The following is a 17346-nucleotide window of genomic DNA, read 5'->3' on the forward strand; positions in this document are numbered from 1 at the left end:
CGTGACCGTCAACTTCCTGTCAGGGTTTGTAAATGGCCCTCACGAGGTATGACCAACGGGCCGCCTCATAGACCGGCTCTTTGAGGCCTGTCACGGCCGGGATTACACGCTGTTGTCTGTAAACATTCCTACCTCTTATTAACTGGGCAGGATGCTTAAGCCCCGCCCCGCCCCGTGCCTCAGTGTCCTCATCTGTAAAAATGAGGACCCCGCCCCCAAGCAGGACTGCATTCACTCGGCACTCATATGTCAGGCGTGTGCTCCATGGGGATAAGAAGTACATCCCCTGGGGCTGGGGGCCTGGGCAGATAAGCGGTGACTCCTTGGGGCCATCGAGGGCTCTGAAACGGAGGCGCGGGAGCCTGTGGGAGGAGAGAACACCTGACCGGCCTCACAGGCCCCGGACTGAGCCCTGGAAAATTACGCCGTGGGCACCAGGTCCGTGCAGCCCCTCCACACACCCTGCTCAGAGCCCTTCCTGACGTCAGCTTGTGGCACGTCGTGTCATTTTTCTGGACCCCTGCCCTCGAAGGCTTTGAATAAAAAAATAAGCTGGGGTGCCTGGGTGGCTCAGTCGGTTAAGCATCTGACTCTTGATCTCGGCTCCGGTCATGATCTCATAGTTCGCGGGACAGCGAAACTGCGATAATCAAGTGCTCGCCAGATCGGGGTCCTGGGGTCAGACGGTGGATAGAGCGGGTTCCAATCTCAGCTCCGCCACTTAGCTTAGGCGGGTCTAATCCACAACCATAAGAAGGCCAGCCCATCAGGTGCTCTGAGAATCACGCAGGTGACGCTCTCAGCACACAACAAGACGCCGGCGGGGAGGGGCGGGCACGTACCTTGCTGATGTCGGGGGACCTGGCACGGCCCCCCTCGGCGTCGCTGAAGGCTTTGGTGATGGCGAACTGGATGGCCAGACCGGTCATGGTCCCCGTGGACAGCGGCCGGATGCCGCGAACGGCCCGCAGCAGCGCGGCCTTGGAGCCGTGGGCCCGCAGGGGGAACTCCTGCTTCACGGCGCTGGCGTAGTTGACCACGCCCACCCGGGTGGCGTTGGGCCCCACATCCAGCGACTCGATGACCTGGGACAAGAACACCTTCACCTTCTCGAACTCCACGGGCCTCACGCTGCGCGAGCTGTCCACCACAAACACCAGGTCGGCGGGCCGGGTCCGGCAGAGGTGCCCTGCGAGGGGGCAGGATGGGGGGAGGCAGAGGGCAGGGGGTTGAGGTCAGGGGCTACTTCGACCGAGACTCGAGGCCTTAGGCAGTGTAGACTGAACCTGGGCCAGCCTTCTGTCAGCGTGTGGACGGCCCCGGCAGGCCATTTGCCAAAGGCCCCACCGCTCAGCCCCGTGGGAAAGACAGAGGCTCAGATCTTGGCCCCGGGCACAGCCCCAGGGCGGGAGGGGGCAGGTGGCATGGGCAGCACAGTGCCCATGAGCTTGGCCTTTTTCATCTCAGCATCAAAGTCAGTCACCGAAGTGGACCCAGCTTCCCTCAGCCCCGGAACCTTCTGGCTGGTGTCCCTGGGCAGGGGATAGGGCAGGGTTTCCTCGTGGCCATCTTGGTAGCCTGACCAGGTGGGCTCCTGAGACCTATCCCCAGAGAGGCGGGTCTTCCCAGACACCCCAGGAGGCAGCAGCATGGCTGGAACGAGGCAGATCAGGGTTCGAATCCCGGCTTAGCTGTTCTGCAGCCCTGAGCAGCTCACTACACCTTTAGGGGCCTTGTCCGGGGGGACGTGGGGGGAGAATAAGGCTCGCTGTTTAATGCTGTCACGGGCCTGGGCCTGCAGCTGGGCAAGGCTCGGTACAAAGGCCCTTCCCTCTGCGCCCCAGAACTGAGCAGAGCTGCTCCCCGGTGAGGGTGCAGGAAGGATCGAGAAAGGAAAGGTCTGCTGGGCTGTCCCAACCCCCCAGCCACAACGCCCTAGGTATCAGAGTTCCTTGAGGTACCTTAGAAATGACCTTGCAGACTCTTCCTGGTCCCCACTAGTTAAGGCTACAGATGGGTAAACTGAGGCCCAGAGAGGGTGAGGGAATTAGCCACACCCCAGAGTAGAGGATCAGGTGCCAGGAGGCTCTGGGGCTATCTCACTATGTGGTCTCAGACAGGTCCTCCCTTGTCCGGCCTCAGTTTCCCCACCTGTGCAGGACGAGTTAGGCATTCCAGGATTCAGTGCCCAGGGCTAAAGCTCTGGGGATGGAACAGCAGGTAGGACCCCACCCCGAGACATGCTAGAAGGGCTGGAGAAGGGAGCATGGAGCCCTGGCCACCCCAGAGCGGCACTCAGCGGAGCCGTGGGCGCGGCCCCAGGCTCGGTGCGGCTCCAGACGTCAGCCGGCTCTCGGTGTAGCCTCTGTCCTCGGGGAGACTGGCCTTTGCACCATGCATGGTCCCTGAGGGCGGCCTGGGAGCTGAGACGCCCCAGCGAAGGCTCTCAGGCCGCAGAGAGAGGTCCCACTCGCGTCCCCCAACAGAGCCGACTGGGGGTCACCCCTGTCCTGACCCTCGTGAACGTCACCATTGCTGTCTGCTCCTGTGCCAGCCTCCGGCTACCCCTGCCTCCCTGCCCCCCCGACCCCAGCGCACCCTGGATCCCATTTAACCTCTGCTCATCTCAGTGCCCAGCCGCCCCCCCAGGCTGTCGGCCAGTGTGGCCCAGCTCACAGGGACCCCCCTCACCTCTGGACTGGGGGGCGAGGCCCAGCGTGCACGGGGCCTGGAGCCACAGCAGGAGGCCACACAGCACGAGGCTGGTGCCCGAGACGGCCCTCATGGTTCTGACAGCGAGGGCGGCAGCCGGCACAGTGGTGGGGGCCGCTGGGGTCCAGGTCTTATCAACCTCTCTGCCCAGCCTCCCAGCCAGGCGGCCCCCCACTGGCGTGGGGGCGGCTGCCCGGGGCCCCTAGCCCCTTTGGGGGGCGGGGCCGGGGCTGAATGGAGGTGTGTGTGCCCAGAGAGGGAGGGAGACGCCTGGCCTGGGCTCAAGAGGCCCCTCCGACCACAAGGGCTCCTTTGCCTGCCTGCCGAAGGAACTAGAACGGCAGCGGGAACTCAGGAAATCTCGGGTGGGCGGAGGGCGGCTCCTCCACGGGGCCGGAGCCTGCACAGACCCAAAGCCGCCCCTCCAAGCCCGGGGAAGCCTGAGGCCCGGGCCCTGCCCTGCACCCTCAGCCCCCGCCCCCGTCCTCTCACCTGCCCCCTGCTTCCAGCACGCTTCCCCTGCACCGCCTGGGCTGTGCCCTGCCTCTCCCCGCACTCCCTGCTCTGCAGGGACAACTGGCTTCTCAGAGCTCCGCTCCGGGCCTCTCCGGCAGGGTCATCCGCCCGGAACGCCCTTCCCTCCCATCCCCTCTCTGCCTAACAGAGTCTTTCCAGATCGTAGCTCAAACCGACACGCGTGTGCAAGGCCGGGAGAGGGAACGGTTACGAGCGCAGACCTGAAGCCAGATGCCCCCGGGGCTTGCCACCCGTGTGACCGTGGGCAGGTTGCTTCCCCTCTCTGTGCCTGCCTCCTAGGGTGGATGAGGGGAGCGGGGTCAGAGGAAGTGTCTCACGGGATTCCCTCGACAAGCCTACCATGACACCGATTTTGCAGAAGAGCCGGAAGTGGAGAGACGAAGTGACTCGTCTCAAGTCGCACCGCTGAGGGGTATCATCACCAGAATAGGGCCCCAGGCCGGCGCTCTCAGCGCCGCCCCCCTCCCCCCCCCCCCCCCCCCCCCCGCTTGCTTGGGTGTAGCCTGGCGGAGGCATCACCTCTCCCCGACTCCTCTCGAGGGTTAGGACCCCCTCCCCGTGCTTCCCTACACTGTGTGTCTCACCCACGAGCTGGTGAGAGTCTGATTGGTTCATTCATCTCTGCATCCGGGCCCCGCCTGGGATCTGCACTGAGAAGGCAAAAATAAAGGCTCCTACCGAAAGGAATATAACCAGGCATGGCCCCTGGCGCTGCAGAGAGAGGTCCCACTCGCGGTGCCACCCTAGGAGGCAGGCACAGAGAGTGGTTGACGGGTTAGAGTAGGAGGAGCATAGGCTTGGCCAACTGACATTCTGTTACTGAACAGCTGTGTGACCTAGAGCTGGTAACTTAACCTCTCTGAGCCTCAGCTTGTGATGCGGTGGGAATGGTAGTTCTTGGCTTGCCTGCCTCACTGGGACCACGTGAGGAAGCAGTGAGAAGACAGCAGTAGAGACGAGGGTCAAAGGCGTCTCATCTTTCCCGAGGATGGGATCATCGACATTTCAGACCCGTGTGCCTCGCTCTTCGTAAGTTATACCTCAGAAAGAAATGTAAAGACTTTTTTTTTAGGGGACACAACCAGGGCGCCTGGGTGGCCCAGTGGGTTGAGCATCTGACTCTTGATTTCAGCTCAGGTCATGATCTCACGGGTTCGTGAGTTCAAGCCCCACATCGGGCTCTGCCCGTTTGGGATTCTCTCTCTCTCCCCCTCTCTCTCTTTCGGCCCCTCCCCTGCTCTCACTTTCTCCGTCTCCCTCAAAATAAATACACAAAAACTGTAAACAACTAAAAAATAAAAGCGCCCCACCCAATGTTCGCACAATCTTGACCAGTCACGGCGGTCACACTCTGTTACGTGTCTCCTTGTTCTCCAGACAGACCCGTGAGGTGAGCAGCTCCAAGAGCATCAGCCCATTTGTCAGACGAGGCAACTGAGGCCCGGAGGAGCCCGTGACTTGCCCGAAGCCACACAGCCGGTTCAGGGACGGAGCCCAGCCTGGAACTCAGGCCTCTTGCCTCTTGATGCCCCAGTTTTAGAGAACAAGGAAGCCAAAAGCATTTCCCTTTGCCGTTTCCCATTGACATTTCATTTATTCCTGACATCCGTAGCCCTCCCCAGCCCCAAACACCCACTGAGGCTGCCGGTTCCTTTCCCCTCTCCCACTGTTAAGTGTGATCCTTTTCTGCAAAGACACTGCAGGGCATCGTGACCGCTCTGCTTCTCGCCTCCCCAGTTTGGGTCTCAGCCGGCTCCCCCCCCCCCCCCCCCTGGCCGCCAGCCCCCCCCGAGCGGTGGGGGGGGGGGAGGGGGGGCTCGCGCGTCACAGTCACTGCTGAACCGCAAGACCCGGCACGAGGCCGGAACAAGGGATCCCGTGAGCAAATGAAGAAATGAATTAAAAGAAGACCCAGATGACGAACGGGCTCCATTTCCCTGTGAACCGACGAGGGTCGGAGTGGGGTCGGCGGTGGTGACCGTGGGGCGGGGGGGAGGGGGGCGCAGGGTGCTGCCCGTGACCTTGCTGGAGGTGCACGAGGGAAACGTGAGCGGCAGCCTCCTGGCTCGGGGTCCCCTCCCCGATGCACGGGGCTGTGGCCAGACTTCAGGGTACACAGCTCTCTTGGCCGGGGCGGCAGCTGGGCCCATGAAACAGCTCTTTCAGCTGCACGTCTGAATGGCCGTTCTGTGGACCCCTCGGAGGAACACAGGCACCTTTTCTGTGTCACCCCTCCGCTCATTAGCAGGGCCACAGAAACGCGCCACAGGTAAGTCTCCAGGAGCAGAGATAGGGTCCCCCCAAAAGGGGGCGGCTTTCACATGCCACGGCGGGAGCAAGGGCTTTGGGGGAGGAAGTTCAGCACATACGCCGAGGAAAGAAGATAAATATTTGTGTTTTCGGGATGTGAAGCCTTTTGTCCCCCAGGAACGAAAACCGGGAACGGCGTGTCCGGTACGAGCCAGAGGGGAAAAAAACGCTCGCGAGTCAGACAGGCAGCCGTGAAGGGCTCTCACTGTTCCCTCTCCTTGTTTTCACACATACCTCGGGTTTCCAGAAACTTAAAGCCTCTAGTGTTTTATCCAAGGAAGCGTTTGCGATCAAGCGAGAGGCCCCCGGCAGGCGCGGCTGTGCACGAAGGGCACAGGACTCCCCTTCCGAGGACCCAAGACTCCGTTCTTTTCCTAAAGAGCAAATCCTGGTCCTTCACCACCATCCCCCCCCCCCCAACCATCCCAAACATCACAGTTTGGCCGGGCCCACGCGTACCTTTACTCTTGTTTATTTACTCTGCCTCCTGAACTCCAAACCAGCCAACTCACTTTGTGAGCAACGTTCTCCCCCTCCGAACACATCACAGCCGTGAAATCCCCGGCTCGAGGCCCAGCTGGCGAAGGTGTTCCGGTACACCTTCAAATAAATTCGAAGCTAATTAAATTCAGCCCCTGCATCCGCGCGTGGCCAGAAGTTACCTCGGGTTCCGCCGGGCCTCGAAGTGCAAAACACCAGAATCACACCCAGCCGGGTGTGAGCCCCGGTTCCTTCACCCACCAGCTGCGCCGACTTCAGGTGAATCCCTTCACTTTTCCGCTCTTCCGGGTCACGCCTGCCAAGCTGGGACCTCCGCGCCGGCGTCACAGGGTGGCTGGGAACGGCATGCGTGAACACCGCATGCGAGTTTATTTTTTACTTTTTCGTTTTCGTGTTGCCTTCTCGTATTAGCTAGGGTAAGCAGACTGACAAATGAAGCCTCAAGTGGCAGTGGCTTAACACGAGGGTGTGTTTCTCTCTCGTGACACGGTCCGGCGCTAGACAGGTGTCCCCCCAGCCCAGACTCCTCCCAAAGCCACCTTCATGTGACGATCCCACCGTTTCCAAGTCCTCTGTCTCTGGCCACAGGAATGAGGGCGAGACGGCGAGTGTCAGATAAGGAGTGCACACCACCGGCCTCTGCCTAGACGCCCAGGGGCAGGACGTGGGTGTTTAGTGGGCAGTGACACTCGGTCACCCTCCCCAAGGGCAAAGAAGGCTTCCGTTGGCCCTCTATCACTTCTAAAGGAAAAGTCACGCTTAAGCGAGTATTCAAGCCTCTTCACGATCTGGTTTTTGCCACCTTTTCCAGGCCGTTCCAGTCTCGTCCCCTTTCAGCAGGGGCCGTGTCGGGTTTTACGCTTCCAAGGTAGGGCCCCTGCCTTTTGCACGAGCGCGTTATTCGTTATCCGAGTGTGTGCTCAGTAAACGGGGACTCGTTTTGCTTGGGGGGGAAACATAAAGCCTTGACTCTCGGGCTCTGAAGGAGACTCGAAGGTCATCCAGGGCGGTCTGTCCACCCTGGCCACCCATCAGAGCCGGCTGGAGAGGCTGTCAAAAATACAGAGCCCGCCGGAGTCAGATGCCCTCTCAAGGCCAGCGGGCCAGCCCACCCCCCTTTCCGTGGGGGACGGCTCCCACTGTCAGCCAGGCTGGCAGAAGGAATGAACGTTTGGAGGAGAGGCTTTGGTCTAGCGCTGGAAGCCACGGCAGAGCCAGCTGGGACGCCTCAGGCCCTTGGGGTTCACCTACAGCCACGGGCAGTTCCCACGCACACGGACGGGGAGCGGGGCAGCCTGGGGATTTCACGTTCCCCAGGGCGGCCCTCAACCAGTGAGGGACAGGAGCTGCGGATAAATGGCTTCCCCACTCCCTGCTGGAAGGTTCTGACACGTACTTCTCGCGGTTCCTCCGAGGGTCTCCAGCAGGATTGCGCCCCAACTGCCCGCAGAAGTGGCCCGTGTACCAGGGCACCTTTTACTGGCTTTCACCCCCTCCTGGCCTCCCCTCCCCTCTCATCGTGCTTCCTGGGGGCACCCCCCCCCCAAGTAAACTACCTGCACCCACCCAAGTCCTTGTCTCAGGAGCTGCTTTGGGGAGAACTTGAAAACAAAGGCAATGCAAAGCCTTTTCGGGTGTAGAAGACCGAGACGAGGATGTGTTTGGGGGGCCCTCCTGGGGGTGAGGGGGAGAACAGGCCTCTACAGCGTTTGGTTAAGATTTTCAGAAGGAAACTACAGATTCCCAGGGTCCACCCCAGACCTGGTGAATCCGTATCTCTAGTTCCGTTGTAACTAAACCGCAGTCTCGTCCAGCCTCCCGTGGGAAATGTGAATTCTCTCCCTGTCTCGGAAAGCTGCTGTCCAGCCCCTGGTAGAACACCTGTCGGGCAGGGAGTTTGCTTTCTTCCAGAAGTGTTCCATCCAGCTCCGGGAGTAAGCAGGTCTCCCGTGTACCAAGTTCAGTGACCTGAAGATCGCGGTCAGGGCCCCGCTGCGTCGATTGCTCCCTGATGAGAACAACCTCATTCCCTACAACGGCTTTGCGAAAACCCAGCCCGCTGCCAGCTCGTGCGGCTTTTCGATTTGTCTCTCTCCCTCCTAGAGATTTGAGCTCTGAATTTCAGATAACCCTCCAGCCGGCAGAGCAGCATGTATCTTCTCCTCCATTTTCCAGAGTCCCTCACCTCTGTTCAAGCTGCCCGCAGCCCCTGCCCCGTGCCCCTCAGCCTCCAAACAGAGCCTCGGGAGGCCCCGGAAGACCACAAAAGATGTCCCAACAGCCGTCAGCTCCCCTGTTCCATCCTTCTGTGTCAAAACCCTGGGTCTACACTGACCGCGACCTCAGCCCTTCAAGACTGTTGGTTCTGTTGCCACTTTGAAGTTGAAGGAGGAAAAGCAAAGCGTCCTCCGGGTTGGGAAAGAGCGATACCTTCATTCTTCTCTTGCTGTGTACCAAGGTAGGGCAAGCGTGGTGGGTTAAAAGACTGCAAATGTATTACCTCACAGCTCCTGCAGGTCAAGGTCAGAAGTCTGGGCACCACGACACCGGGTGTCCCCTCACACGGCTGAAATCAGGATGTTGGCTGGGCCTCGTTCTTCGGGAGCTCAGGCCCCTCTTTCAAACTTACACAGTGGTTGGCAGAATTGGGTTCCTTGCGGCTGTCAGACCGAACCCCCTCCCTGACCCCCACCCTCTGGCTGGCTGTTAACCAGCGGCCACGCTCGGCAGCTTGTCATGGGGTCTCCTCCAAGGCCCACGCAGGCTTCAAATCCCTCCCATGCTGAGTCTCCTTTAAGGGGTCACCTGATTAGGGCAGGCTCACCCAATCTCCCTTTCTTCGCGTCTCCTGTGCCACGAAACATAATCTACTCACAGGGGTGACTATCCCATCCGTCTTGCAGGCTCTGGCCGTGCTCAAGGAGACAGAGCTCCCCAGGGTCATAGGTCAGCGGAGGCCATCTCCGAATTCTGCCTACCTCCGGTGGTATATGTGTGCGTGGAATGAAGGAGGGCGGGAACGAGGGAGGAGGGCAAGAGATTGACAAGGAAATACAGCATCTTCAACCTGCGGAAAGTTGTTCCAGGGTCAGTGTGGGAGGGGCTAGGTGCTAACTAACGTATCCAAGCTACAGCACAGTGGTTAGTCTCGTAATTTGGTCTCCAGGCCCTTCCCTCCGTGGTGCCTTCCACGATGAAGGATGGTGGGAAAAGCACACCCCCCCCCCCAACCATGGAGCTTCATGGAAGATCTGGTTCTGTTCTTACTCGCACAGTGCCTACGGGCAACGAGGAGTATTTGAGGGTCAAGGTGGTCCACCTACAGCCTTCCCAAGGATGCCCAATGCCGGAAACATTTAAATCTTCCCTCTCCGCCCTCCCCAGAGACGCCTGACATCACCTCCCCAGGACAGAAGAGCCGGGAAGGTGACCAGTAAGATTCCTGGTGTGTTTTGTTTCTTTCCTCCCATCGCCCCATTCGAAATGTTTTAGAAAACCTTTGGCTTTTCCCAAAGCCCTCTGTTAGGACCTCGGCTCCACCAACTGTAAAATTTCAACCACTTAGGGGCGCCTGGGTGGCTCAGTCGGTTGAGCATCCGACTCTTGATTTTAGCTCAGGTTATGATGCCAGGGTCGTCGGATCAAGCCCTGGGTTGGGTTCCTCACTGACCGGGGAGCCTGCTTGAGATTCTCTCTTTCTCTCTCTCTCTCTCTCTCTCTTTCTCTGCCCCTTCCCACCACCCCACCCCCCCAAAAATCAGCAACTTGGTCAAGGTCAAGGCTGAATGTAATCATGCCATTGTTAAGTAGTGAGGCATCGCAGGTGAGACTCCTGGGCTGGAGCCACATGGCCACACGGACATGTGGTCCCATGTCCGGGTCTTTGCCCAGGCTGTCCCCCTGCCTGGGTCGGCCCCCCGGCACGTAGAGCAGACGAAGCTGCAAGGCCAGCATCCTGCCTGCCCAGCTGGGCCACTGAGGTTGACCAGATGGACTCTGTTTATTTAGGGCCCTGGCTCCCTTGTGCCGGTTGTTCTTTGCCAAGCCGGCTGCCTATCAGAACGCTCTTGGTGGCTAATTAGGCAGGCTTCCTCCCGGCGTGCCAGGAGACTAGAGTGTGAGCTCGGGCTCCCAGAGAGCCCATCCAGCAGGTAGCGGGCGCACATCCAGAGTAGCTGCTCCTTACCCCCACGGGGCCGTGGGTGCCACTCAGAAGCACCCAAGGCTGGCCCACGGGTGGCTCATCCCCTTCCTTTAGCCTGGCAACTGCTCTTCCTGACACTTTTCATGGCAACCTGGGGGCATTCCCAGGGTGCCTGAGTGGCCATGAATCTGAGCTCCCCAAAAGTCTGAAGGGACCCCTCAAAGTGGGGAACTTGCCCTGTCAGCACAGGGCGAGGTTTCCCCGTCTGCAAAGTGGGTGTGATCACCCCGACGCCCCGGGGCCGATGGGGCGCAGCTGGTGCCTGTCCTGGCCGTGGCCCCTTCGGGACACACCGCCGCAGGTGAGGCCTCTCGTGTGCCCATCAGGCCTCGCACATGCTGCCTTGGTCACACGCCCTACAAGCAGGCAGACAGGGTGGGAAGCTTCTATCTGAGGGCACATCCAGCGTGGCCACAGGTCAGCATTATGTCCCCCACTGTGTCCCCAAGGGAGCCTAAATGCAAACGAAGCTCAAAGCACCTTCTTCTGGTCCCCATCCCGTGTCCTCAGCTCAAAGCCGGGCCCCACCATCTCAAATGCTCTCCAGACATGGGCACCAGCCTTGACCTTCTCTCTTCCTCTACATCCAAGCCCTGGGGGTCCTGCCTCCCAAAATGCGTCTTGAATCTACCCAGCCCCGTGGCCACCGCCTGAGTGCATGCCAAAGCCTGCCTCCCCTGGACCACGGCTGAGGCAGCCTGGGTCTGGGCCCTGCGCCCACAGTGGACCCCCATCCCCCACCACAAGCGGCGCCCTGAGCCAGGCCTGTCCCGAGTGCCAGGTGCACAACAGTGATTGCATGTCAACCCCTACCTTCAAGGGCTGTCCCGGCCTCTAAAATCATGCCCCTGATCCTCTCACCTTGTCGGGCAGACAAGATAAGCTAGAAAGGACCAGAGAGATGAGCTCAGACTCCGGCCAGGCCCGTCGGAGTGCAACCCCAGCCCTGCCCTCCACCCGATCATAACTTTGGGCAAGTGATCTGCCTGCTCCGAGCCTCAGGACTAATCACCACATGACACCTGCCGCCCGGGGCCCGTGGGAGAGTCGCAGATACGACCCTGAACTCCACTCAATTACAGGGGAACGTGCCCGCTACCCACGCAGTCCTGAGACACCGAAGTTCCTGCTCGGGGACCCGGATCTGATTTTGCCGACTCTCCTTCCCTCTGAGAGACAGCCTGTGCGGGCGGTCCTCACCTGCCCAGCCTGCACGCAGCCCGCTCTTTCCTGGGGCTGGCTCCCTTCCGGGCATCCAGCTCAAACAGGCCCCCGCAGTGGGTCCCAACTCAGCCCTGTCAAAGGACCCCTGTGTGAGCCTCAAACGGGCCATTGATAGGGCCGTAGTGAGCGCTGCCCAGTGGATGGTGCACTGGCTTGGCTTGGCCAGGCCACTCGACTTCCCCAAACCCAGCTATTTCCTGTGTCTCGGGCCAGCCTCCTCTCGGCCGCCTGGCCACAGGGCACAATCCCACCATACAGCTCAGCCTGCTTCTTGGCTTCAGGCCAGGAGGGATGGGAGGCAGGAAGGTGTCGCTTCAGCCGGTCCTCCGGACACACGGCCACGGCCCCCTCTTGGTGTCCTCTTGGTGAGGATACAAGGCTGGAGACAAGACCAATCCCCTTCCCCCGGAGAACTCTGTCCCCAGGGCTCATTTGATGGGGGTTTCTGGGAAGCTCCTTTACAGGGATCGTCTCGAGAAGCAAGAGCTCACACATGCTGGGGCCTCAGACCTTCTTCATAGCCCCCAGCGTAGTAGAGAACAAAGGCGCGTGGTCCAATCTTTGGCTGCTTTGTGGCCTCGAGAAAGCCACCGGATGTCTCTGGACCTCCATTCCTTCTTGTGGCTCCCTGCACCTGCTCTCATCCTTCCTAGAGCCCAAACCCGACCCTGCACCACCCCTGTCCAAACCCTCCAGGGACTCCCTCGTCCCGGTATCAGCCCCCGCTCCTTGTGCAACATTCAAGGCTCCATCAGCAACGGTGACCAAGCCCAACTCGGGCTGCCCCAGGCTCTCTGTTGACTTCACTCTCAGGCAGGCCCTCCGCAGCTCAGCCTCAGAGGATAAAGGCCAGAGGTAGAGAGAGAGAGAGACAGAGAGATCATTGAAAAATTTGATTCCTAGGTCCGACCATGCCCGAAGCCAGAAATCGCTGCACTTGTCGTTTATGTGAACCAAGAAATATCACAACCACCTTTTTTTTTTTTCTTTTCTTTTCTTAAGTTGGTTCGCTAAGGTTTCTGTTCCTTGAGACCATGTCCTTCCTGCAAATGCCCTTCTTGGCTAAAGCGAGCCAGGGTGGGCTTGCGGCCAAAGGACCCTAACGACTGCCAAGGGTCTTCACGATCCAGGCCCACGACCTGGCCAGGCCCCCCATCCCCACGTGCAGCCACGCCAGCCCACCCACCCCTCCCCTCCCCACCTCTGCGGGGGCCCTCCACATCCTTCCCTTCTTTGTTTACTGCTGCCTGCCCGCCTTTCCAATCCCGCTGGGCGAGAGGTCCTCCAAGAAGCCTTCGCTGACTGTAGGGGTCTCTGGGACTCCCCCCATCGTGGTGTTGGCCGTGGGCTATTATAATCATCATGGATCTGTCTTCCCCCACCCCAGACTGTGGGTCACTGGAGGCAAGTCCGACCCATTGCGGTCACCCCCGGTTCTCAGCACAGGATCTGACTCCAAGTAGGCACTCTCCAGGTGAGTGGAGTTCAACACCTTACCTGGGGAGACATCAGGGTACTTATGCGGTCCATGACTTGTGATCAGAAACAGTGCGGGGTCAAGCACTCCCAGCCCTTGCCTATACATCTTAACGAATCACATCAGGGGGACCTGGGTGGCTCAGTCGGTTGAGCGTTGGACCTCGGCTCAGGTCACGATCTCACGGTTCATGAGTTCGAGCCCCACGCAGGGCTCGCTGCTATCAGCACGGAGCCTGCTTCGGATCCCCCGTCTGTCTCTCCCTCTCTCTCTCTCTCTCTCTCTCTCTCTCTCCCTCCCCCGCTTGTGCTGTCTCGCTCTCCCTCTCTCTCTCTCAAAAATAAATAAACATTAAAAAAAAAAAAAAAGAATCAGGTCAGCCAAAGAGAAGCGTGATGCTGCTTTATTGAAATTTCTTCCCCGTCACACACAAAGCAATTATCCAAGGGGCTGCTGGCAGGGAACCTCTTGCACAGCCCTCTGCCTCTGTATCCCCCTCTCAGACCCCAGAGAACGTGCCTCCATGGCCCTGTCTCCGCCTTGGGGTCAGCGTCCTCAGGAACCCCGGAAACAGGAAAAAGAGGGGGTGTTGGGACCAAAACCTTCCCTTCTGCCATCACCAACACGAGCGCCCGTGGCAGGGTCTGGGCCCACAAAGAGTCTGCCTGCCTAACCTGCGGATTCAGTCCAGCCAACGGACCCGCCTGGCGTCGGGGCTAAATTTCTGCTTAAGCACAAGCACTGGGCCGGGACTGGTGACGGACGGGCCAGCCTGCAGAATGGACTGGCAGTCGCTGCGTGACTATAGTGACCACGTGCGGCCAGCTGCTGGTGACGACAACTCTCCGGCAAAACCACCGTGCGTCGGGGCGGTTCCGTGACGAGACAACCGTTATTTCCTGGAAGTAGCTGCTGGGTGACGTCTGGCAAGTGCCTGAATGTTCATTTGCGCTAACAATCGCTCAGCCGCCCAGAGGCGCCCAAGGGACCAGCGTGGGCGACCAGTTGCCGGGGGCGATTGCATGGCATAGTTTGGGGGCTAATTTGATTTTTGTCATTGTTATTGTTGAATGCTGTCCCTAGTTTAAAACTGACTGATGGGCGGCGGACCGTAATTGTTGAAACAAGCCGTCTGAAGAAATCGGACGGCTGTGCTTGGTGGAGGGGGCGGGGGGCGGGGGGGGGGGCGGACCAAGAGGCGATGACTGGGCGGCATCGTTTGTTGTGTGAACGGACAACGGCCTGAAAGCCAACGCGATGGCTGTTGCCGTCTGGACAAACCACCTCCCTGCACGGGGAGGCGTAGTTTGATTTGGCAGCCACGTGGTGAAGCGGTCAAGTTGCAAGTTGTTTAACCAAACCCCCCGAACTTAGAATGACGAACAGGTGAGACAAGTGCTGAAGCTGGAAACGAGCCGAGGTTCGTTGGACTGAACTTCTGAGGGACTCCGGGAGCCACTCCGCCGACAGCGTTGACCCAGTCGTGAGCATCTCCCAGGCCCCACGGGACAAGCAGGCCAGCGAGGGGGACACAAGCCGGTTTGTCCTGAAGTCAGCCGGGCGGCTCACCCCGGGGCCGCAGGGGCCACCAAAGCGAAGAAGCGGCTTGCGAGACAGCTCCGCCCCTCCCAGCACCAGGGCTGGGCCTGGCGGGCGTCACACCTCCGAGTAGGGGGGTGGTGCGGGGTCCCCGTCCGGGGTCTTGTATGGCAGAGACACGGCTTCCTCATAGGACGGCAGGACCGCCTGGGAGCGACAGAGAGATAAGGGCTGACGATTGGCCGGAAGGAACCAGGATGCCAACCTGGAGTCAAGGGGCTCCAACCCCCACCTCTGGCAGAATGGATGACGGTGACCAGCACCTTGCCCACCCAGGACCTTGGATAATTACTATGCTTGACACTGCATGCACGAGACAGGGGCAGTGTCTATCCCTGTAGGGGACAGACTGGCCTCTGCCTGTTCAGCTTCAAACCCCCTTGTTTTGATAACCATGCACCATATTCCCTGGGAAAACATTCTCGGTCCACATGCTTTCAGAAGAGTTGGTCCCACCCCTCAGATCCAAGGACATGTGCCCTGGGTGCGGCCACACAAAGTAGAATCTCCTCCCCCCTGGCTAGCATCATTGGTTTGGGGATAGGCTTGCGACCCAAGCTGGTCCTTCAGGTGTGCTCCTGGGACTTTCTGCTGGGGTTGCTGAGAGGGTGGGATGTCAACCTAGGGATTTGGGCAGCCATTTTGCCACCACAAGGACAGGGCTACCCAACACTGAGGAGAGGACAGTCCAGAGACGGAGAGAATGAGATCTCACCAGATGTCACAACTCAGCCAGCCTGAGCCAGGCTTACACTGGACGCTCAAGTCCTGGGAGCCAATAAATTCCCTGTTATCACTTGAGTCAGACCGAGTTGATTTCTGCCATTGGCGACCAACAGACTCTTGGCTAATACAACCCCCGTTTTACAGAGGAGGAAAGTGGCACCAGACGTTTAAACCAGCTGCACTCTGCCCGTCACATCTCCAATCAGCTGCTTCTAAGACCGCCTCAGCCCTCTGCCTAGAAGGCCCCTTCCCCTTTCCCAGCTAACTTGCATCAACTGACAGTCTAAGACTTGGTCAAGTGTCACCTCTTCCAGGAAGTCTTCCCTGATACCCCAGATGAGACCAGGTACCTCCTCTATGCTCCCATTTCCCCCCCCCAACGCTACGCCCTGAGTTGCAATCAGATCTCTGAACCTGGATTCACTCTGGGCTATGCACTCCCCCAGCACAGGGTGGCATCTTAAGTCCTCTCTGCACCCCCAGGGTTGGATATAAGGCCACCAAAGAGTAAGAGGCAGAAAATATTGAATGCATGCATGAATGAGTAACATCCTAGACTATCAGGGCCAAAAGAGATCTTCCCATTTCTTCTGGTCTAATCATCTCACAGTGGAGAAACTGAACCCCAGGGAGGGAGAGAGGCTTGCCCCAAATGACACAAGGTATGGCAGGGCTGGGACCTGACCCCCACCCCCACCCCCACCCCCACCAGGCTCACCTTCTGGAGCATCTTGGAGCCGCTCCTCTCCTCGGCTGAGTTCATGTACTTCATGAACTTGTAGCATCTCCACACGCACTTGAACATGTAGACCTGGAAAAAGGCCCGGGTCAGGCTACGCTTTGCCGGCCCTTCGTCTCGCTGACCCAGCACGCCTGGGACAGATGCTGGGCACTCCCCGGGGAGCCCCAGCTCAGCCCAGAAGGTAGCAACCGGCCACTGCTGCTCACGCCCTTGTTCCGGTTGAGGGGTGCCTCACCGGCCAGCCCCAAGCGTTCCACACACTTTTCACTGCCCCCACAGACCTAGCGCAGAAGGAGTCTTCTGGGGGCTTCTGGGTCCCCCTCCAGCCTCCCTGGCAATGGTCCTACAAATCATTCTTCTCCACCCCCCGAGCTGGGAAACACCCCACCTCCTGAGACGACCCCGTCCTTCTTGAGACAGAGCCCGTGGTGGGAAATCTTTTCTCCCAAAGTGCTTAGGATATGTCATTCATTAAAGCAGATTACAAAACAGCATCCTGCGTTTATAAAGGCAGAAAAAACTATATCTACAGATGTATACATCTGGCAGATGACGTCAGCAACTGTTTTCTCTTAGCAGTTGATGTAAGAAGGGGGGGCGGATTTTCCAAGGTGGGGAGTGAAGCCCCCAAGGGCCTGTTCAAGAAACAATAGCCAATAGGTCTCTCTCTGCCCCTAAACCACCCCCCAAGGAAGGAGAGTGGGTCCCGTCTCAGGAAGCTCTCTTGTTTTACGGAACCCCACGATGAGGACTTAGAGGTCGCAGGAATAAATAAAATGAATTATAAAAGAACAAAGTAGGAGGGGCCTGGGGAAACCAAGCAGGTGGAAGGTGGCCAGTGAGGCAGCGTGCGAGACGCAGAGAGAGCTCCCACCCAAGGGGGTAAAGAAGAGGAGGGGAGATGGGGGGGGGGACAGGGCTGTGTGGTGGCCTTGATGTATGACGTCAACCCCCGCGCTGGTTCCCCCAAGACTTCCGGAAAGTTCTCACTGCACCTCTCTAAAGCCCTTGTGCTGGGTTCTCCCTTAGAGGGAAGGTTCGAAGGAGTGAAGTCCCATTTCCAGGCTGGCATTAGGTGACCCCAAAGATTGCTCGGGGCCTCCAACTGAAGGAGACAGTGACGTCCGGTGACAGCCACCCACACAGAAAGACGGGAAGGAAATGCACCCGGATATCCGGATGTGGTCCCCGGGCGGTGGTGGGTGGTGAGTTGACTGCCTCCTTTCTGCTCATCTTGTCACAGTCAGAAAAGAACCCTCTCTAAAGCCCCTTCTTCAATTTCTCGGGGCGCCTGGGTGGCGCAGTCGGTTGAGC

At 59.2% G+C, this 17346-nt stretch overlaps 2 protein-coding genes across 2 annotated transcripts in view; both read right to left on the minus strand.

Moving 5' to 3' along the window:
• The window catches only part of MATN1 (matrilin 1), a 12784-nt gene extending 9971 nt beyond the window's left edge, over nucleotides 1-2813 (minus strand). Inside the window, exons 1-2 of the mRNA XM_040471536.1 lie at nucleotides 2692-2813; nucleotides 843-1189 (exon numbers count right to left, since the gene is read on the minus strand). Coding sequence (XP_040327470.1) covers nucleotides 843-1189; nucleotides 2692-2785 — 441 coding nt within the window. The 5' untranslated portion in view covers nucleotides 2786-2813. The remainder of the gene's footprint in view (nucleotides 1-842; nucleotides 1190-2691) is intronic.
• Nucleotides 2814-13341: 10528 nt separating this feature from the next.
• The window catches only part of LAPTM5 (lysosomal protein transmembrane 5), a 27998-nt gene continuing 23993 nt past the window's right edge, over nucleotides 13342-17346 (minus strand). Inside the window, exons 3-4 of the mRNA XM_040455729.1 lie at nucleotides 16009-16262; nucleotides 13342-14711 (exon numbers count right to left, since the gene is read on the minus strand). Coding sequence (XP_040311663.1) covers nucleotides 14622-14711; nucleotides 16009-16262 — 344 coding nt within the window. The 3' untranslated portion in view covers nucleotides 13342-14621. The remainder of the gene's footprint in view (nucleotides 14712-16008; nucleotides 16263-17346) is intronic.

The sequence above is a fragment of the Herpailurus yagouaroundi genome, unplaced genomic scaffold, assembly GCF_014898765.1.
Source record: "Herpailurus yagouaroundi ecotype Mexico unplaced genomic scaffold, PumYag 77, whole genome shotgun sequence".
Classification (NCBI taxonomy): Eukaryota; Metazoa; Chordata; class Mammalia; order Carnivora; family Felidae; genus Herpailurus; species Herpailurus yagouaroundi.